Source organism: Mus caroli, unplaced genomic scaffold, assembly GCF_978045245.1.
Source record: "Mus caroli unplaced genomic scaffold, Mus_caroli_1 scaffold_1, whole genome shotgun sequence".
NCBI lineage: Eukaryota > Metazoa > Chordata > Mammalia > Rodentia > Muridae > Mus > Mus caroli.
In genome coordinates this window covers 169220314-169240015 of record NW_028227256.1, presented here as the reverse complement: position 1 = coordinate 169240015, position 19702 = coordinate 169220314, and the positions used below count along the sequence as shown (strand labels likewise).

The following is a 19702-nucleotide window of genomic DNA, read 5'->3' as shown; positions in this document are numbered from 1 at the left end:
AACTTTGTTTGACACGCAGCAGGTTAACTCTGATCCACAGTAACCATCTATAGATTTTTGAATGTGGTAACAGGCACATAAGTTGCCAATGCAGAGAGCTTGTTTTCTGGACAAACATACTTAGATGCCATACGGAACACTCCTTATTCCCTTGGCCCAGGCAGCTTGATTGAGCCTGGTGTCAATGTGTACATCTGGTGTTCCTTTATGCCCATAAAAGTCCCATTTGCCTTTATGGCAAATTTCTGGATTTCTTTGAGTGCTCCAGGAGCACACTTCTTGAAGCCCATTCCATGGTATTCTCGGGTCACCACCTTGTTGATGGCCAAACGGTCCTTCTTCTTGCCACCCTTCTCTGCTGGAGCCATTCCACCAGCCCAAGTTGGAAAAGCTAACATTTAATTCTTTTTTTTTTTTAAAGATTTATTTATTTATTTTATGTATGTGAGTACACTGTAGTTGTACAGATGGTTGTGAACCTTCATGTGGTTGTTGGGAATTGAATTTTTAGGACCTTTGCTGGCTCTGGCCCAATGATTTATTTATTATTATTTATAAATACACTGTAACTATCTTCAGATGTGCCAGAAGAGGGCGTCAGATCTCATTACAGGTGGTTGTGAGCCACCATATGGTTGCTGGGATTTGAACTCAGGAAGAGCAGTCAGTGCTCTTACCCGCTGAGCCATCTCACCAGCCCAAAAATTTAATTCTTTATTGACTCTTTATTACTGTTCTGTGCTTAAATAAGCACTAAAAACACTCAAGTCTTTATTCTTAAATAAGTGCTAAGGAAACTTAACTATTTATCTCTTTTATTATTTGTGCTTAAATAAGCATTAATATCCAATGGTTAGTACATGCTGTTTAGCTTCAGGGAATTAAGAATTTATCACTAGAGCTCCTTTCTCTGGAGTCAGCCAGGAGCCCCTCGCTGGCCAGGTGAGAGGCTTGGAGCTCATTAACGCTTTGAACCAGAGAGAAAAGAAAGGAAAGAAGCCACTCACAGAGACACCACATTTACCAGATGAAATGGAAAATAGCTACACCACCTTTATTGCTTTCATCCTTCTTACAGGTTAAAAATGTTCTCTCTGTAAGTAAGATGACCTCATAGATAAAAACGTTAAAAGGGGAGCTACAGAAGAGTGTCAATCACAAGTTCAAAGCAGTGTTTCACACTGTAAGCTCATTATAAGCTCAAAGCAGCAGTTTTTACATGGCCTTACCTTATCATGGTGTACACCTGTGGCTTCATCCTTGGACCCAAATGCTTTTCCTTGAACACAGATTTGTCCTAAGCCTATTTCTCTTTTTAGTGTGATTATGAAAGCTCACTGTATTCCTTGTTATGCAGCCTTTACTTGCTATTGCGAGGAGCGAGCACATTCTACTCTTGATGACTTTGTTATAAAGCCATCTCTTAAAACTTTCTTCCTGCCGGGCGTGGTGGCGCACGCCTTTAATCCCAGCACTCGGGAGGCAGAGGCAGGCGGATTTCTGAGTTCGAGGCCAGCCTGGTCTACAAAGTGAGTTCCAGGACAGCCAGGGCTACACAGAGAAACCCTGTCTCGAAAAACCAAAAAAAAAAAAAAAAAAAAAAAAACAAAAAACTTTCTTCCTAAAATTTTTTGAATCTTGATTCTAAATTTATTATAAAGCCATCTCCTAAAGTTTCCTTCCTAAAATTATTTGAATCAAATCAGGAATCCTATAAAATCATAAACTCATCTAAACAGCATTAATTCGTGAAAGTTCATTTTTATGTTGATCTGCAGGAAATTTGCCCAGAAGGGTAGGCTGATGCACAGAGATTATATTAGATTATATATTTTTTATTTGTTTAATTTTAAAATTATTTTATTTTATTTTTTATTTTTTTGTTTTTTGAAACAGGATTTCTCTGTATAGCTCTGCCTGTCCTGGAACTCACTTTGCAGACCAGGCTGGCCTCGAAGTCAGAAATCTGCCTGCCTCTGCCTCCCAAGTGCTGGGATTAAAGGCATGTGCCACCACACCTGGCCTTAGATTATATTAATAGTGATAGGAGAGGCATATCAATAGCAAGAAGTAATCCTGGAATGAAGTCTTTTGGGGTCTTGCCTGTCACAGCTCACCCATCACAGACCATACAAAAATAAAAACAAACAAACAAACAAATAACGGTGGGGCATCTCCAGGAGAGTCATCTGCTAGCCTTTAGTCTATCCTAGGTAGATCCTGACAGGTCTGCCTGGGGTACTTAGCAATACCCTGTGTCAGAAAAGAAAAGAATGTGAGGGTAGGGCAGGGAGAACACATGAAAGACCTGCAGCTCAGCCAAAGACAGGCAAATGCAAGAGCTTAAAATGGTTAGAAGACCAATGGAGTTTAAGCAAAATGAAGTTTAAGCAAAATGATCCCAGCCCCTCTAGTCAGTACCTTATCTAATCCAAGGAGTGCATCAGATCCCAGTCCAGTTGTTGGGAAGTGAGCCAGTTAAGAAACCTTGGGGAGATGAGCTTTTAGCTACAGATACAAGAATTTGGGGGCGGGTCTTTGTTTTTGTTGGGGTTATTATTTAACTTTTAAAGTTAAGATGGTTGGCTTTGATCTGGGCACCCTAGACTAGCCATTCTCCTGCATCAGGGTCCCAAGTGGTGAAATCAAAGGCGCTGTGTATTCATGTTCACAAGAAGCCAGAGGACAACTTCCGCTATTGTTCCACTGATGTTGTCCACTTACTACTTTGAGACAGGGTCTCTCAGTGACCTGGAACTCACCTAATAGGCTAGGGTAACTGGCCACCAAGCCCCAGGGATTCACCATCTCTTCCTTGCCAGTACTGGGATGCTGTGTCCAGCTTTTGTTTGTTTGTTTGTTTGTTTTGAGACAGGGTTTCTCTGTGTAGCCCTGGCTGTCCTGGCACTCACTCTGTAGACCAGACTGGCCTCAAACTCAGAAATCCACCTGCCTCTGCCTCCCGAGTGCTGGGATTAAAGGCGTGTGCCACCACCGCCCGGCTGTGTCCAGCTATTTTTGTGTGAGTTCTGGAACTGGAACTCAGGTCCCCGGACTTGCATCACTGAGATGCTGTCCGAGCCTTTGTGTGTGTTTGTTTTTAATTTATTTTATGTGCATTGGTATGAGGGTGTCAGATTCCCTGGAACTAGAATTATAGACAGTTGGGAGCTGCTGTGCTGGGAGTTGAACCTGGGTCCTTTGGAAGAGCAGCCAGTGCTCTTAACCACTGAACCTTCTCTCCACCCCCCAGGCTCAATTCTTTTTTTTTTTAAATGTGATTTTTTTTTAGATTTATTTATTTATTATATGTGTGTACACTGTAACTGTCTTCAGACACTCCAGAAGAGGGCATCAGATTTTTGTTACGGATGGCTGTGAGCCACCATGTGGTTGCTGGGATTTGAACTCAGGACCTTTGGAAGAGCAGTCGGCGCTCTTAACCACTGAGCCATCTCACCAGCCCTCAATTCTTTACTCCATGTGTGCACACCCTCCCCACGTAGTTCTCGCTCAAGATCTAATTGGGACCAGGAGGGAAAAAGCCCAGTGAGAGCCTGCTCCTCAGAATCACGTGATCATTCCCACTGAAACAGACATTATCCGTGGTCTGGTTGGGAGCAAGTTCATGTTTAGAAACCAAAGGCCCAAGTCACAGCCATCCTTCCCACTCAAAGCCCAGCCTGGGGGACAAAGATCCTATTTCTGCTCCACCCCAGCTGGAGCGACAAGTAGAAATCTGCATTTCCTCCTACAGCAGAAACCAGTCAGCCTGCCTTGATCCGAGCCTCTTCGTTCTGCATTGAGTCCTGTGAGGACAGAGTTAGGCCTTCAGTAACCCAGCTTGACTAAAAGGAAGAGAGTAGGGAGGGGCAGGAGTCCGTGTCTCTCTCCTCCCCATCTCACCCCCACCCACCTTCTAAGGCTGGGCAGCTTCTGCCCAGGATCTTATCAGGGGAAACTCCCTGCCCTTAATCCTGAGTTCCACGGTGCCTCCATTTAATGTGTTATATTATTCTAATGAGTCAAGATGAAATAATTATTCATCCTAGGACTAAGTAGTGAAAAATTGTCCAAGATATGCCTAACCTATTTTTCCTCTCCCACTTCATCCACCCTAACTCATCTTTCTCCCTTGTCCCTTCTTAGCACCTTTCTGTCCTGGCGCTTCTCTCTGAGACTGGACTCTACTGCCCTCCAGTGGCTAGAGCAGAGAGAACTCTCCCATCCACTCAGCACCTTCAAGAATTTTTACCACTAACAACCCATTTTATAAATGGGATCGCGGAATAAGTCTACTCAAGTCTCTGAATCCCAAGCAACGTAGTCCAAGTTCAACCTCTGATTTGTGAGTTGTTTCCTTCCTACCTCATCCCTAGAGAAGATTCCAAGTTGGAAACCCTGCAGCAAAAAATAAAAAGACACGGCCTCCACGCATCCTACCACCAACACCTGCCTCAAACGTCATAATTACAGGCTAGTTAGCAGCTATTGGGTTCGTCTAACGAACTGTCGGTTTCTAGCCTTTCGGAGCCCAAATCCTTTAGGATATTTACTAGCTTCCCCACATCTCGCTCCCCTGACGACATCACTGTAAGATCGCGGTAGCTTAACCAGGTCTCTTGTTTCCAAGGTAACAGGCGCTTTGCGACCTTCAGTTTGCAGCGGTCGCACTGTAGTCCCTGTAGTGGTTGCTGGGCGACGGCGGTGGAGAGAAGGGGGTGAAGACCTGTGCTGTTATTGGAGGGGCAGCTAGTCTATGCTTGGAGGAAGTGCTGGGCCCTTCGTGAAGGAGTGCGACCCGAAGCGACCGAGCTGCTCTCCCCTTCCCTTGGCCCATGGCTGGGGTGCAGTCCCTCGGTCGAGCAAGAGGCTCAACCTGGACCTGGAGGCCAGTAGCGCGAGACGTGCTTCTGGCTCGTGCCTTCCATTCATGCACGGAACTGGAAGGACGGTTCTATCTGGTAGGGGGTCTCCTAGAAGGTGGTGCAAGAGTGCCCAGCAACGACACTGTGATCTTTGACCCAGCTGTGGGCCAAGCGGTGCGACTGGTAGCCCGAGGTAGTCCCCTTCGCAGCCACCACGACGCGGCACTGGTGGGAGGACGTTGGCTCTGCGTGGTGGGTGGCTGGGACGGGTCACGCCGCTTATCCACGGTGGCCGCGCTGGACACGGAGAGAGGCGTGTGGGAAGCATGGGCTGCGAACCCTGGCAACTGCCCTCCTGCTGGCCTCAGCAGCCACACCTGCACTCGCCTCTCAGACGGGGAGCTGCGAGTGTCTGGCAGAGAGGGTGGTACCCACACTCAGCGACGCTATGGAAGCATCTACACGTTAAAGTTGGACCACAGGACCCGAACTTATTGGTACTGCAACTTTTGTCCCCAAACGTTCGTTTGGTTTCTCTATACTCTAGAAAAAACAAAACCTAAATAAACTTATTGGTAGTCTATCCATAGCACCTTCTGTCTTGGAATCCAAGATGGCTTAACTCTATCTGTCCCAAGCCTGATTTTCTTTTTCACTAAGAGCTCTCTGGCAAAGAACACTTGAATCTTTTTCAGAAAACCAAACTCAGGCCCGAATTTCTGTGTACCAACAGCTACAAAGAAGAAGACTGCCACACAACCTCACGATCAGGCCACTGTGCTGCCCTGCTGCCAACTGCTGGACCGCACCCGGGTCATCAGCTTTTGCTCTTTGGGGGTTGCAACTCAGTTGGACCAGAGGTAGCAGGGCAATGGAGCCCTGGAAAAATCAAGGTATTAGCTACTCACATAAAGTAGAAAAGGACTAAAACTTCGATAAGCAAACCCTTCAGACAACCCCTTCTTGTTTTTCTCGCCCAAGGAGGAACAACCAGTTGCCCCTCGTTTGAGGGAACAGCTTGCAAGGCTTGTGAACAGTGGGCAGGGACTGCAGCAAGGACCGCAGAGCCTGCGCCATCATTCCTGTTCAGTGGTGGGACCCTTCGCTGTACTATTTGGTGGAGAAACTCTGACCAGAGCTAGAGATACGATCTGCAATGATCTCTACATCTACGATACCCGTGAGCGCCAAGCTATCATTTGAAAGGGAGGAGAGAAAGACACAGCTAAAAATTACAAAACAGGGGTGGTAGGATAGAAAGGAGAAATCAGTTGATGAGTTAAAGGAATGCAGTCCGGTTGTGGTGATGCATGCCACTCAGGAGGCAAAAGTGGGTGGACCGCTGAAAAACAAACAAAAAAAATAGAGCCAGGCATAGTGGTTCACACCTTTAATTCCAGCACTTGGGAGGCAGAGGCAGGCAGATCTCTGGGAGTTTTTGAGGCCAGCCAGCTTGATCTAGAGTGTGAAACTAGCCAGGGTGACAGAGCGAGACCCTGTTTCAAAAACAAAATAGACAATATAAATAGAATACTGAACATCTGAAAAGGCTGACAAACCAAACGGGAACGATAACAGGCATGCGTACTGGGTAAGGCTGGAGCAGAATGCCGCAGTAACCACCTTCTGCTCTCAACCCACAGGCAAGTCTCCGCCTCTGTGGTTCCACTTCCCCAGTACAGACCGTGGACTGAAGCGCGTGGGCCATCGGACTTGCCTTTGGAATGACCAGCTTTATTTGGTTGGGGGTTTTGGTGAGGACGGCAGGACAGCTAGCCCACAGGTTTGCATCCTGGAATTCTTCATCTAAAGAACAGCAGGGAGACACATGGCCACCCCTCTGTGTTGTGGCAAACCTACAAAGCGGTCTCATCAGAGCTATTGCCCTACTTCAAATACTTATTAAATTTCAATCTGAGAGTTTTGTGTCTGAATCCTTTAAAAGATTTATACATTTTACTTATATAAGTGCCCTATTTGCATGTACACCTTCATGCCAGAAGAGGGCATCAGACCCCATTATAGATGGTTTTGAGCCACCATGTGGTTGTTGGGGATAATAAAACAGATGCCCCCTGGAAGAGCAGACAGAGCTCTTCACTGTTGAGCCATCTCTCCAGCCCTCTGAATCCCTTTTAGAAGAGCATCAAATAAGCAGATGTCTTTATTTGCAAAGGAAAGGCCGAACTGAGGTTCCTTTCTGATAGTGAGCTATTAACCTGGTAGAAACCATGCAAATCATATTCTTTGTTTTGTTTGAGACAGGGTCTCACTGTGTCTATATATAGCCTTGGATGACTGGGAACTCGATTTGTAGACCATGCTGGCCTGGAACTCCGAGATCTGCCTCTTGTTGTCGCCCAAGCACTAAGATTATTAAAGGCTTGTGTGGCACCACACTCAGCTCTATGAGGTCGGTGTAGCCCTAAATGAGATAAAGGTTCAGGCTATAGCTAAGTATTTGACCAAAACATTTAATCAACAACAACAAAAACAAAATTTACAATAGCAGAGAAATAATAATAACAACAATAAAAAGAAATTACAAATGGGAATCAGGGTTAAAAAAAAAAAAACAACCCCGCAGAGGCCTTAGCTCCTAAGAGACCAACACCCCTGCTGAGCTGGCCTTGGCCCCAGCCCCTTCTGAATTTTCCTTGGCCGCTGGCTTCTCATCTTCCCCCATGAGACGAATGTTGTGCTTTTCCCGGAATTCGTTCAGTTCTTTGCCCTTTGCCTGAAGCTGCTGTGACAGTGTCTCAATGATCTTCTGTATCTAAAAGGCAAAAGAGAGGATGGAGAAGGACTGCAGGTCTCCCTCCTCTGCCCTGGACTGTACTACAGTTGGAGGCAGTGAGACAAGAACACAGTGGCTTATAAAGGGGAACCATCTGAGCTACTTATTTTCGTTATTCTTTGATAATGTTATAAAAGTGTATGATCAAACAGCCCACTCTCATCTACTTGCCACCAACCCATCCCACCTCATAATCGTATTTCTCCATTTTGTTTTGTGGCCCATGAGTCTAACCTGAAGCACCCTTGTGGGCATGGATGGAGCTATCCACAGGAGCACTAGTGGCTCACCAGCAGCTACATCTCTTAAGACAGTTACTGTCCCCTCTCCAGCAACTTTCCATCCTCAGTCCCTCCCCAGGGAGGATGGGCTGCTTGCTCTTAAAAGAGCATTTGTCATGCTTTGGTTTCTTCTCTTAGGTCACATTCATTTTTTTCTTTTTTTAAGTGATTGATTTTTAGTTAGCCCAAGCAGGCTTCAAACCCAATTCCTCTGCCTCATCATCTCAGCAAGTTAAACACCAATGTATGCCACCCCAGTCAGGATTCTTTCTCCCTTTAAAAGGTCTCTTATGGTTTCTTCAAGGGTCTGGTTCGGTGGATCAAGAGCTCTTAAGAAGCTGCATTTTAAACTGGTCCTTGGCTGGAGGTGTAGCTCAATGATAAGAGTATTTAGCCTACTGCGCATGAGGCCCTGGGTTTGATGCCCAACACTGCTAAACAAGTTCTTCAGGAGATTCGGACTCAGGGATCCACAGACTATATTGTGAAGAACACTGCTCTACCCATTCCCTCCCCACTCAGCCACATCAAAGAGCCCATGGAAAGGGCACACAGCCAACAACTCCTCACTTAAGGAGTTGGACTTCAACTTCGTAATAGTATAAAGGGCACAGTAGATAGCTAACAGGCTGCATGCTACCATCAACATGAATTCCCTAAATCCCTAGTCACCTACATTTAACCTCTTGGCTGCCCAAACGCCTATAGAGGAATTCTTGCTCACCTGCTCCTTGTTGCCCTCCAAGGCAGGAAGCACTTCTTTGACAGTCCGCTCCACCAGCACACCTCCAACCATGCGGTAGCACTTGCGGGTCTCATCCACTTCCTTCAGTGTATCGATCACCAGGCTAGGGTAGGAGAACAAGACAAGACCTCAGAATCCGACCAGATCCCCACAAGCCTCCATCCAATCATTCTGTTTCTCTGCTGCCTTCCTACCTGTGCTCATTCAATTCCATCTCCAGCTCAGCTGCTTTGGACGCCAAGCCCCTCTGTTCCTGCCGAAGGCGATTAAAGCCAGCAATTACCTAAGAGATGAGAGATGAGACCGTGAAAACACCAGAAAGTAAAGGCAGCCATAGGATGGCAAGTTACAAAGGCGCAGTAGTGGATAGCTATCTAGGGAAGGGCATAGACTACATTCTTACTGAGTGCCTATATGTCTGAGATATTTACTAGGCACAGGGGGATTTAACAATAGATTTGAATGTGAGAGATGGGGGGGGTGAGGAGCCACTGGAACACCTACAAGAGACTTGCAGGTGAAGAGGGCTTTTTTATGTCTCCCTCCCCAACTTATTAATTTTTACTCTATGTTCATGAGTGCTGTTATACCTGGAAGTATGTATACATGTGCACCATGTGTTGGCCTGGTGCCCAGGGGCCAGAAGAGGGCGACAGAGTCCCTGAAACTGGAGTCACAAATGGTGGTGAGCACCGTGTGTGTGCTGGAAACTGAACCTGGGTCTCATCAAAATGTTTTAACCACTTTTCTTTTAAGTTCTTTTAACTACTGAGCTAGCTTGCCAGTTTGTCACTAATCAGAGACCAAGAAGGTGATAGAGTTATAGGCTTGATATAGGTACTGGAAATCAAACCTGGGTCTTCTAGAAGAGCAGTGTGTACTTTTTAAAAAAAGATTTAATTATTTTATGTATATGAGTATACTGTAGCTGTCTTCAGACAGACCAAAAGAAGGGCATCAGATCCCATTACAGATGCCTGTGAACCACCATGTGGTTGCTGGGAATTGAACTCAGGACTTCTGGAAAAGTAGTCAGTCCTCTTACCTGCAGAGCCATCTCTCTAGATGCACAGTGTGAAATCTTAATCATTGAGTCATCATCTTTAGTCCTTTTTTTTTTTTAAGACTTAAAGACTTTTTAAAAAAGATTTATTTATTTATTATATGTGAGTACACTTTAACTGTTTTCAGACACACCAGAAGAGGGCATCAGATCTCATTATGGATGGTTGTGAGCCACCATGTGGTTGCTGGGATTCGAACTCAGGACTTTGGGAAGAGCAGTCAGTGCTCTTAAACGCTATGCCATTTCTCCAGCCCCAAGACTTTTTTTTATATGTATGTGTGTGTGCCTGTGTGTATATAAACAAGTGTGGAGGAAGAAGAGGGTATCAGATTCACTTGGACCTTCAGTTAGAAGCTGTGAGTTCCCAGGACCATGCTCAGGCGGGCACACCTGTGCGGCGTGTGCTTTCCCACTACGCCACATAAGCTTTATCATATTAGCTCAGGGCTTGAGGTACAACTCAGTGAGAATGGCCTCAGCATGCAGAAGGCACTGGGGCTCAACTCCCAGCACTACTACCAATAACAAAGCTAGAGAGAGCATCTTGTGTCTGTCTGGATATGGCACCTGTGAATAAAAGTCTGATGGCCTATAGGTTAGGCAAGAAACAGGAGATGGGAAAAGAGGAGGAGAAAGGATTCTGGGATAGTGCCAGGCTTGGGAGAGTCACCAGGGAAGACGTGACAAGACAGCTGTTTGGTACCTGAGCACATTGTAACCAGCCACATGGCAGAATACATGTTAAAATAAATTGGGTTATTTTAAGTTATGATCTAGTCAGAGAAGAGCCTAGCTATATAATCAAGGTATTTGTAAATATATTCTGAGTCTGAATCTTATCTCTGGGAGCATAGAGCTGGGAGGAAGAGTCAGGAAAATATTCACTAACGGCGCCCCACAACGGGTACCAAAATGTTGTAAAAATTAATTGGAGGTTTCTACCTCACCTTTGATCATTCAGTTCCCAAATAAAAGACATAAAACCTTTATATTTACAATTACCCCCTTAACAGCACTAGAGCTGTGCAGTTATCAACCCTCTATACTCTTTTAGTCTACTTCCCTGTCACTAACCATGAGATATGACCTGCCATGTTCTGCCTGGGCTGTCCCTTCTCCAATTGGCTGGCCCTCATGGACATCTTCACATGATCCACCTTTCCCATGGTGTCTTCTTCCTCTTCTCTCCTCTTGTGGTCCCTGCCCCAAGACCACAAGCCTGAAAACTGAAGGCCCGCCTACTTGTCTTCTGCCCAGAGCTACAGGCTATAGGCATCTTTATTCAACCAATAGTTTTACATTAAGGAACAAGATTACATAGAATCATTTGGTGTATATGAGGATCTCCTTTTATTCCTGTGGGCAGCCAGACCTTGGGGGCCAGTATTTAAGCATTGCAATACACAGCAACAGACCAAACCTCAATAGTCTCATGCAAACAGGGATAGACTAGTCAATGTCGAGAGTCTCTTTACCCTATTAAATCATAGTGTATGTAAAGTTCCCCTCTGAAATAGCCCCATTTAATTAAAATACTATGTATTCGTTTCTAAATCAACATCACTTCTTATTACTACATAGAGCTCTTTATATTCTTATTATTTACACATATGAGATCTTTCAAAAACTTATTTTTATAAAGATTTTCCCCCTAAGGTTTATTTTTATGTGTCTTACCTGTATGTGTATGTCTGCTATGTGCATGCCTGGGACCCAAAGAGGCTAGAAGAAGGCATCAGATCCCCCAAAGCATGAGCTACCATACCAGTAATGAGCTGGAAATTAAACCCAGATTCTCTAGATCTTTGTTTTTTTGTTTTTGAGACAGGGTTTCTCTGTATAGCTCTGGCTGTCCTGGAACTCACTCTGTAGACCAGGCAGGCCTTGAACTCAAGAAATCTGCCTGCCTCTGCTTCCCAAGTGCTGGGACTAAAGGCGTGCGCCACCACTGCCCCGGGATTCTCTAGCTCTTAACCACTGAGCCATTTCTCTAGCCCCAGATTTCTTTTTAAGTGTGACATAGAATTTGTTCCCTATTGATCCCTATGTTGGGAGATGTGGTTGTTTGTGTGCATGGTTTTCTGCTTGTTTTGAGACAAGGTCTCTGAATACAGATTACCAGTCTGGCTTCCAACCTGAGATTGTGGAGAGCTTTTGGAACCCTGTAGAAATTTGGCAAGCGCGTACCACTGGGCTCAAGGAAGTAGGCTCAGATAGGAGTATTTACATTTGGGCTAATACAAAGCTCAATGTGTGGCATTCCTTTTATCTTGGTCATCCTGATAAGCCCCTAGAAACAGTGACCAGGGGGCTTTGCTTACTGCCTTGTCTGACTACTTTGTCATTGATCTAAGAACTGACCCTATTCTCTGCAAGTACTTAGAATGGTATAAAAGCTGAATGGGGGAAAAAAATAAACCTGCTGCAGCCTCAGCACTGGCTGGAGTCATGCTATAATGTTGTCTAATTGTCTTTTTCTTTTCGATCCTCCCTCCCTCCCTCCCTCCCTCCCTCCCTCCCTCCCTCCCTCCCTCGAGACCCTGTTGACTGACTGAGCTGGCTTGATCATGAGATCTTCCTGCCTCTGTCCCCAGAATACAACCAAAATTTCTCACCACACTGATAATCTGTAAGGCCCTGTCCTGTTTCCTTCCACACACATATTTCATACATTAATATAAAAATGTCCCTACAATGTCACTATTAAAAGTTTGTGTTTTCAAAACAAAACAATCAGACACCAGTGAAATCAAAGAGCTAGCCCCAGGTGATCCAGACTCACAGGCCGCCTCAACCGTTGTTTCCTCAAAATCCAGGACACAGCTTCAGAGCAGCTAGCCTCAAGTGGCGTAGCCTCACAGTCTGCCTCAACTAGGCCTGCACCTTCCTGGACAGTGAGGGGAACAGCCAGGCTTCTCAGGGATTGGCTACCATTCCAATTTTCTTAGGGTCCCCAAAGATGCCACTGCCCCCGGACAGGAAGCAATCTAAAGAACACAATGCCTCGTTCCTGAGAGGTGGAGTGGGCGGTTAGTGGTATTCAGTATGGATGTTGTCAGTTTAGGGGGCTGGTGGTTGGTTGTTAATAGTTGTGGCCAGGGAAGAAACAAAGGGAAGGAGGGTGGATTCAAAGCCAAGCATGCCCAGCACCTACATGGTGACTTACAACCATGTGTAACTCCAGTTCCAAAGGATCCAATCCCCAACCCCCACTTCTGACCTGATTGCACCAGGCACACCTAGAGTGCACATGCATACAAAACACTCATACACATAAGATACGTAAATAAGGAGCTGGTGAGATGGCTCAGTGGGTAAGAGCACCCGACTGCTCTTCCAAAGGTCCAGAGTTCAAATCCCAGCAACCACATGGTGGCTAACAACCATCCGTAACAAGATCTGGCGCCCTCTTCTGGAGTGTCTGAAGACAGCTACAGTGTACTTACACATAATAAATAAATAAATCTTTAAAAAAAAAAAAAAAAAGCTTTTTAAAAAGGACAAGGGACATTCCCTTTTTAAGTTAAATTTATGAACTAGCACTTAGGAGGCAGAGGCAAACAGATCTATGTGAGTTCAAAGCCAGCCTGATCCACACAGAGGGAGTTCCAGGACAGCCAGGGCTATAAGCAGAGAAACCCCAACTCAAACAACAACAAAAATTATGGGAGTTGGGAGAAGTGCACAGGTGGACACACATGTCAAAGACAACTTGTGGAATTCAGTTTTATCCTTCCACCCTGTGGGTCTTTCTGAGTGAATGGAAGTTGTCAGACCTGACAAAAAGAACAAGAACAACAACAACAACAAAAACCCTGCACCCACTAAGCCATCTCTGTTCTCACCCATATTACCTTTCCTCAAAAATGTCTTTGGCTGTGTTACATGCCATGATTTCTTAATTGACTACTGGGAGAACAGAATAGGTGGAGAGTTCTGACTGAATACTTCCAAAGTGCATTTCCTGAGACACTGCTTCATTAGTTGCCTCCTTTCCCTTTCAGCATCTATCCTCCCCTGGTGTTTACTGTTCTTTGAGACAAAGTCTCAGGTGCCCAAGCTGGCCTACTATGATCATCTACTGAAAAGATGACCTTAACTCCTGGTCGTCCCACCTCCACTTCCCGAGTGCCGGCTTCCCCATCTTAGTGCCCTCTAAGCGCTCTGATCTTACTACTCTATTACAGAAGGGTACGCATCCCTTCTCTTCACACTTTGAGAACCAAACTATAACCACTGCCTGTAAGTTACTTTAAATCTCCTTCTGTCTTCTCTGTGGTATTATTATTGCTTACCAAACTATCCTCTCAAAGATCTTCAATCAACTCCTATATAACTGACTTCATAATCCAACTGCCTCTAACTCCAGTTCCAGAGGAGCTGGTCCCCTTTTCTGGCCTCTGTGGCAGGAGGAATACATACGGTGCACATACATACATGTAGGCACTCACGCACATAACACAAAATACATTGTACATGACTAAGCTACTTGTCTTTTTTTCCTTTTGTTTCTATAAAATATAAATAACACATAATAGGACAGTCTCTTAGCACTAGTACTATTGAGACCATGAACCAGTTTTTCTCATGCTGGCAATTTTGAACATTTTACAGTACTCAGCAACATAACTGCACTCTACCCAATAAAACAGAAATGCTTTTCAGGCACTGCCAACTGTTTCCTAGGAACAAGTCACTAGGCTGAGAACCAACACCACAGGACAACAGAGAAGCTGAGATCTGCTCTCCTCTCCCTTTTAACCCCTCTTTCTTCTTTTAGAAAGTCCTTCCCCCCTCATTTCTACAGTGGGAATATGATTAAAGAGTCTGTTCACACTATTTCTTCATTTCATTACCTACACTATCTCTATAGTTTTTGAGCCCAAGCCTTTGCCCAAACTTCCATTAATTGCATGAGATTTTAAAACTTTCTTTTCAGGCCAGGTAAATGCTCTTGCTGCCTAAGCCCGATAACCAGAATGAAATTCCCAGAGTCCATGCAAAGGTGGATAGAGAGAACCAGTTTTGAGCTAGCATGATGGCTCAAGAGGTATAAGCACTTGCTGCTAAGCCTGACTAAGTTTGATTGGCAGGAGCCACACAGTAGAAGGAAAGACCTAACTGCAGAGAATTACCCTCTGGCTGCCACACCAGTGCTGTGGCCTGTACAAGCATGCAAGCACACACAATAAAAGTATATTAAGACATTTAACCAGACTAAGAAACAGGGCACTGCCAGAGAAGCACCAAGTCAGTTCATGTCCACCAAGCCAACGAGGGAGGAATCCTACACACAGAGGACAAAGATGGAACCATGCAAGCACAAGAAAGACAGGAACAGAAGAACTAAGAAAGACTACTATTCCTTAAATAGAGACTGCTGGTACATGCCGGTAATCCCGGCACCGGATCAGGTCTGCCCTAGTTACATAGTGAGTTCAAGGCCAGACTGGACTTTATAAGGGACAGGCAGAGGCTCGAACACACACACACACACACACACACACACACACACACACACACACACACACCCACGTCCAACACAGTCCAAACCCCAAATATAAAGAATGGAGAATCAACCAGAAATACATTTAACAGTCGGGTGTGGTGGCACACGCCTTTAATCCCAGCATTCGGGAGGTGGAGGCAGAGGCAGGCGGATTTCTAAGTTCGAGGCCAGCCTGGTCTACAAAGTGAGTTCCAGGACAGCCAGGGCTACACAGAGAAACCCTGTCTCGAAAAACCAAAAAAAAAAAAAAAAAAAAAAAAAACATAAAACAAGATCCACATCTGTTCTTTCTGAGAATACATCACCCAACTTAAAGACAGAATTCATAATTAAAAGAAAATAAGAACGATGGCTCAGCAGTTAAGAGCACTGGCTGCTCTTCAAGAGAACCCGGGTTCAATTCCCAGCACCACATGGAAGCTCACACCTGTCTGTAACTCCAGTCCCAGGGGATCTGACACACACACACAGGCATACTTGCAAGCAAAACACTAATGTATATAAAATAATAAAATTTTAAAGGAAAGAAAACAGAGCCTAAAAGCTTAGACGATTCACAGCCTGGCTATGTACACAGTGGAACTAGGTCAAGACAGTGGCCAAGCCAGTAAATGACTCAGCTGGCAAAGGGACTTTGCAGCCAAGCCTGGCTACAGGAGTTTGTCCCAGGATGGACAAGGTGGAAAGAGAGAACAGTTGCTGCAAATTATTCTCTGGCCACCACATGAGCGCTGTGGCATTTCCACAAACACAAAATAAATAAATGCAAACCCCCCCCCCCCCAAGAGGGTTACCAAGTAAGTGAAGAAATTAGCACTGATAGAGAAAGCCGAGTGTTATTATTTACCATACAATGACAAGAATGTTCTGAAGGCATTTTGGAAATCTTCACTGTCCTTCCGATCATGGAACCAAAAGCGGATCTTAAGGGCAGAAAGAACTCATAGCCAGTCTACCCAGCCTATGCTTCTCACATCCCAGCATGCTCCAGTGATTTATCCAAGTACAGCTTGTACTGTAGCTGGAGAGAGCATTATTAGCAGTAACCTGTGGTAGTATCTATGCCTCATGGTGCTAATTCTGGAGGCATGCAGAATGCAAGAGCTGTGGAGAAACGGCTTCCTCTACCAAAGCTTCAAAAGATGCACTGAACTGTGGGAGGAAAAGTGGGGGTGCAGGGAGAAACCTGATGTAGGAATGGGAGCTGTCATAGTGAATCCTCACTGGAACAAGCCTTAGTGAAGGCCAGGCAGCTACCATGATCTCTAATAGTGCAGCAACTGTCTTACACTGCCTGACTGGGCAAGCTGCGGGCATTGGTATGCCCCCAAGCCCAAGAGCATGAAGCATGGACTGAGCCCTGCAAACACACAGATTTGGGGCTGCCCAATATTTTAGAGGCCCAATTCCTGCCCTAGAGTTTCCAAATGACACACATAGAGAAAAATTATTGTAAGATAATGCTTGTCCTCTTGGAATTCAGACTTAAGCCTTCCGCTTCTTTACCTCTCTCTTAGAATGGGAATGGCTACCCTTTGCCTGCCTCTGCATTACATGCTGGAAGTAAATAGCTACTTTTCATTGCACAGGCTCACAAAGCCAAGAGTAGCAAGGCCTAAAGTAGCATGGTTTACATAGCAAGTTCCAGAGGGAGAGCCTATCTCAGACAAAACAACAATAGTAAATCAATAAATGATAAAGAACAGAAAATAAAACAAGCACCCAGTACGAAGTAGTACCTGCTCCTATTTTCCTTGTGAGAGACACACTAGGCTAACACACACATCAGTAATAAACACTTAAATTGGGCTGGGAAGAAAATTTCACAGGTAAAGAGCCAAAGAACCAGGGTTTGATCCCCAGAACACACTTTTTAAGAAGGAAGAGGAGAAGGAGGAGAAAGAGGGAGAGGAGGAGGAGGAGGAGAAAGAAGAAGAGAGAGAAAGAGAAGGCAGGCAGGCAGGCATGGTATTGAGGCATGAACTGCCTGGCAATGGAATGCTAGTGAACTTAAATTCTGAGGCGTGTTCTCCCTGTGCTGAGGAAAGGGAGGGTCAACGGACTCTCTGGTCAGCCATCCTAGCCTACCTGGTGAGTTCTAGGCCACATGAAAAACCCTGTGTCAAAGAACAAAGTTGACTGTATCTCTTTAGGTCTTGCAATATATCTCTTTAAATTCTCCAGCATTTTCAATACCAGGCAGTTCATGGCTCAATGCTTTTGAACACACTACTTCTAACGAAAAAAAAAAAAATCTTCACATGACTAACTTTTCCCAGCCTTTAGAATTAAGCCAAAGAATCTAGAAAATAAAAGGAAATTAGCATTTAGAAAGATTGTTCAGATTATGTGTGTGTAAGTGTGTCTGTGTGAGATCAGGTGCAAGTGCAGAGGCCATCTCTCCAGCTTTAAGTAGCATTTGTTAAACACACTCTGTAGTCTCTGTATTTAGTCATGGAGGAAAAAAACAAAACAAAACAAAACAAAACAAAACCTAAATGGATTTTCTTGCCTAGTAATCTAGTTACGAAATGGAAACTACTGTGCTTTTACAGATAGATGAGGGTAAAAGGTAACAAGAGAAATCATATATAAATAAGAAATACAAAGCAAACACAGGTCGTTCTGATTCTAGGCCAGGAAACCCTCCTAACCATTCCACTACCCGATGTTCCCTTGCCTACTTACCTGCCATATCCTAAATCTACACTACTTTGGACTCTCTCTCCAAACTGTGCAAGAAAGTTCATTATGTGCAGAAGTTTTCAGTGTAGGATTGGAGAAATGGCTCGGTAGAAGAATGATTACTTTTATAGTGGAGGACCTGGGTTTGGTTCTCAGCACCCACATGGTAGCTAATAGGCAGTCATCAGAGGTTTTGACCACTTTTCTGGCTTCCGAGGGCTCCTGCACACATGTGGTATATACACATACACATGCAAACACACATAAAGTCTCATTGTTTTGTTTTTGAGACTGTGTTTTACTCTGTAACCCAGGCTAGCCTGGAACTGACAGGGTAATCCAGGGGGATTATGGGTATGGGCCACCACACTTGGCTGTGACCAAGTTTAAGACAAGGTCTATTTCATTTACCCGTTCCTCTGGCAAAGCATTACCATTTTTTCCTTCCCACTATGTCAGAGGCTACACCCTCTTCCATCTCCAGAATTTCCCTGCACTTCACTTCGCCCAAACACTTACTTTCTAACTCACAGTAGAACTGTAACCACCCAGCTGACTATGCTCTTTGACAGTGTGGGTTTTAAACTTTTTATGCTGATGCTTTTACCTGTAGGAATTGTTCAACAACCAACTGACAAATGTACCTATGATTAAAATAACTCTTCAGGGGCGGGTGAGATGGCTCAGCTGTTAAGAGCACCGACTGCTCTTCCAAAGGTCCTGAGTTCAAATCCCAGCAACCACATGGTGGCTCACAACCATCAGTAATGAAATCGGACTCCATCTTCTGGAGTGTCTGAAGACAGCTACAGTGTACTCACACATAATAAATAAATAAATGTAAGAAAAGAAAGAAAAAAAGCGGTTTCTGCCCTCTTCCGAAAAGTCAATTTTTGCAAAGAGGGCACATCGAGCAAGCTCGAGGCCAGTGTAGGACACTTAGTAAGACCGTGTCTCAAAAGACGAAATAATCCGAGCCTTTAATCGCAGTATATGGGAGGCAGAGGCAAGCGGATCTCTGTGAGTTCTAGGCCAGTTTGGTCTCCATAGTGAATTCCGGAAAAGCCAAGGCCCAACCCGACCCTATAGCAACCCTCGTCCCCACCCCCAGACAAAACAAACAAACAAACAAACAAACAAACCAAAACCACAGACTCTTTAGTCAAAATATTTACGGAACACTAAACTGTTCTGAGTCCGAGTCACGTGGCTCTGCAGCGTGTTGGTGATGGTGAACACGGTTTTAGAGTCATGAACTAAATAAGCCACTCACTAACTAACAGCCTGGAATTCGTTACTAGATACCACGCCAAACATCATATGCTCTTTAGGGTACCTCGGAGAGGGGGCAAACGACGATCCATCTCCTCAGGGACCTGGCCAACCCTCCCAGACCCTGCAGCTCAGGGCTTTCTCCCTCAACTACCCACCCACACCGCGGGCGTGCCTCTCCCCTACCTACCCAGGCCCTAGAAAGGTTCGTGATCACCTCCAGAGACCCCCCCCTCCCCCGTGCGTGCTCATGGCGACCGTGGAAAGGACTAAAGGCCCTTCGGAGCCACAAATCTTATCTTCTGCACGAATTCGACACCGCCCCGGGTGCCTTGTGCGCTCGCGGCTCCTCACCTGTTCCGCCGACACCGCCCCCTTCCCCGCGCCGCTCCCGCCGCTCTTGCCCACACGACCGCTGCTGTCCGCCATCTTCCCCACCTGCAAGCTTTCCGGCCTGCGCACTCTCACTGCGTCACATC

At 45.3% G+C, this 19702-nt stretch overlaps 2 protein-coding genes across 2 annotated transcripts; one reads left to right on the top strand and one right to left on the bottom strand.

The window, feature by feature from the left end:
* The first annotated feature begins 4677 nt into the window (after positions 1-4677).
* On the top strand, positions 4678-6788 carry Klhdc9 (kelch domain containing 9). Its single transcript, XM_021175444.2, has 4 exons — positions 4678-5365; positions 5602-5761; positions 5850-6048; positions 6512-6788. The coding sequence occupies exons 1-4, from the start codon at positions 4839-4841 to the stop codon at positions 6676-6678; spliced, it is 1053 nt and encodes a 350-aa protein (XP_021031103.1). The 5' UTR covers positions 4678-4838; the 3' UTR covers positions 6679-6788.
* Positions 6789-7322: 534 nt separating this feature from the next.
* On the bottom strand, positions 7323-19698 carry Pfdn2 (prefoldin subunit 2). Its single transcript, XM_021175522.3, has 4 exons — positions 19578-19698; positions 8886-8974; positions 8671-8794; positions 7323-7644 (listed from the first exon to the last, which is right to left on the bottom strand). The coding sequence occupies exons 1-4, from the start codon at positions 19650-19652 to the stop codon at positions 7468-7470; spliced, it is 465 nt and encodes a 154-aa protein (XP_021031181.1). The 5' UTR covers positions 19653-19698; the 3' UTR covers positions 7323-7467.
* Between the last annotated feature and the right edge of the window lie 4 nt (positions 19699-19702).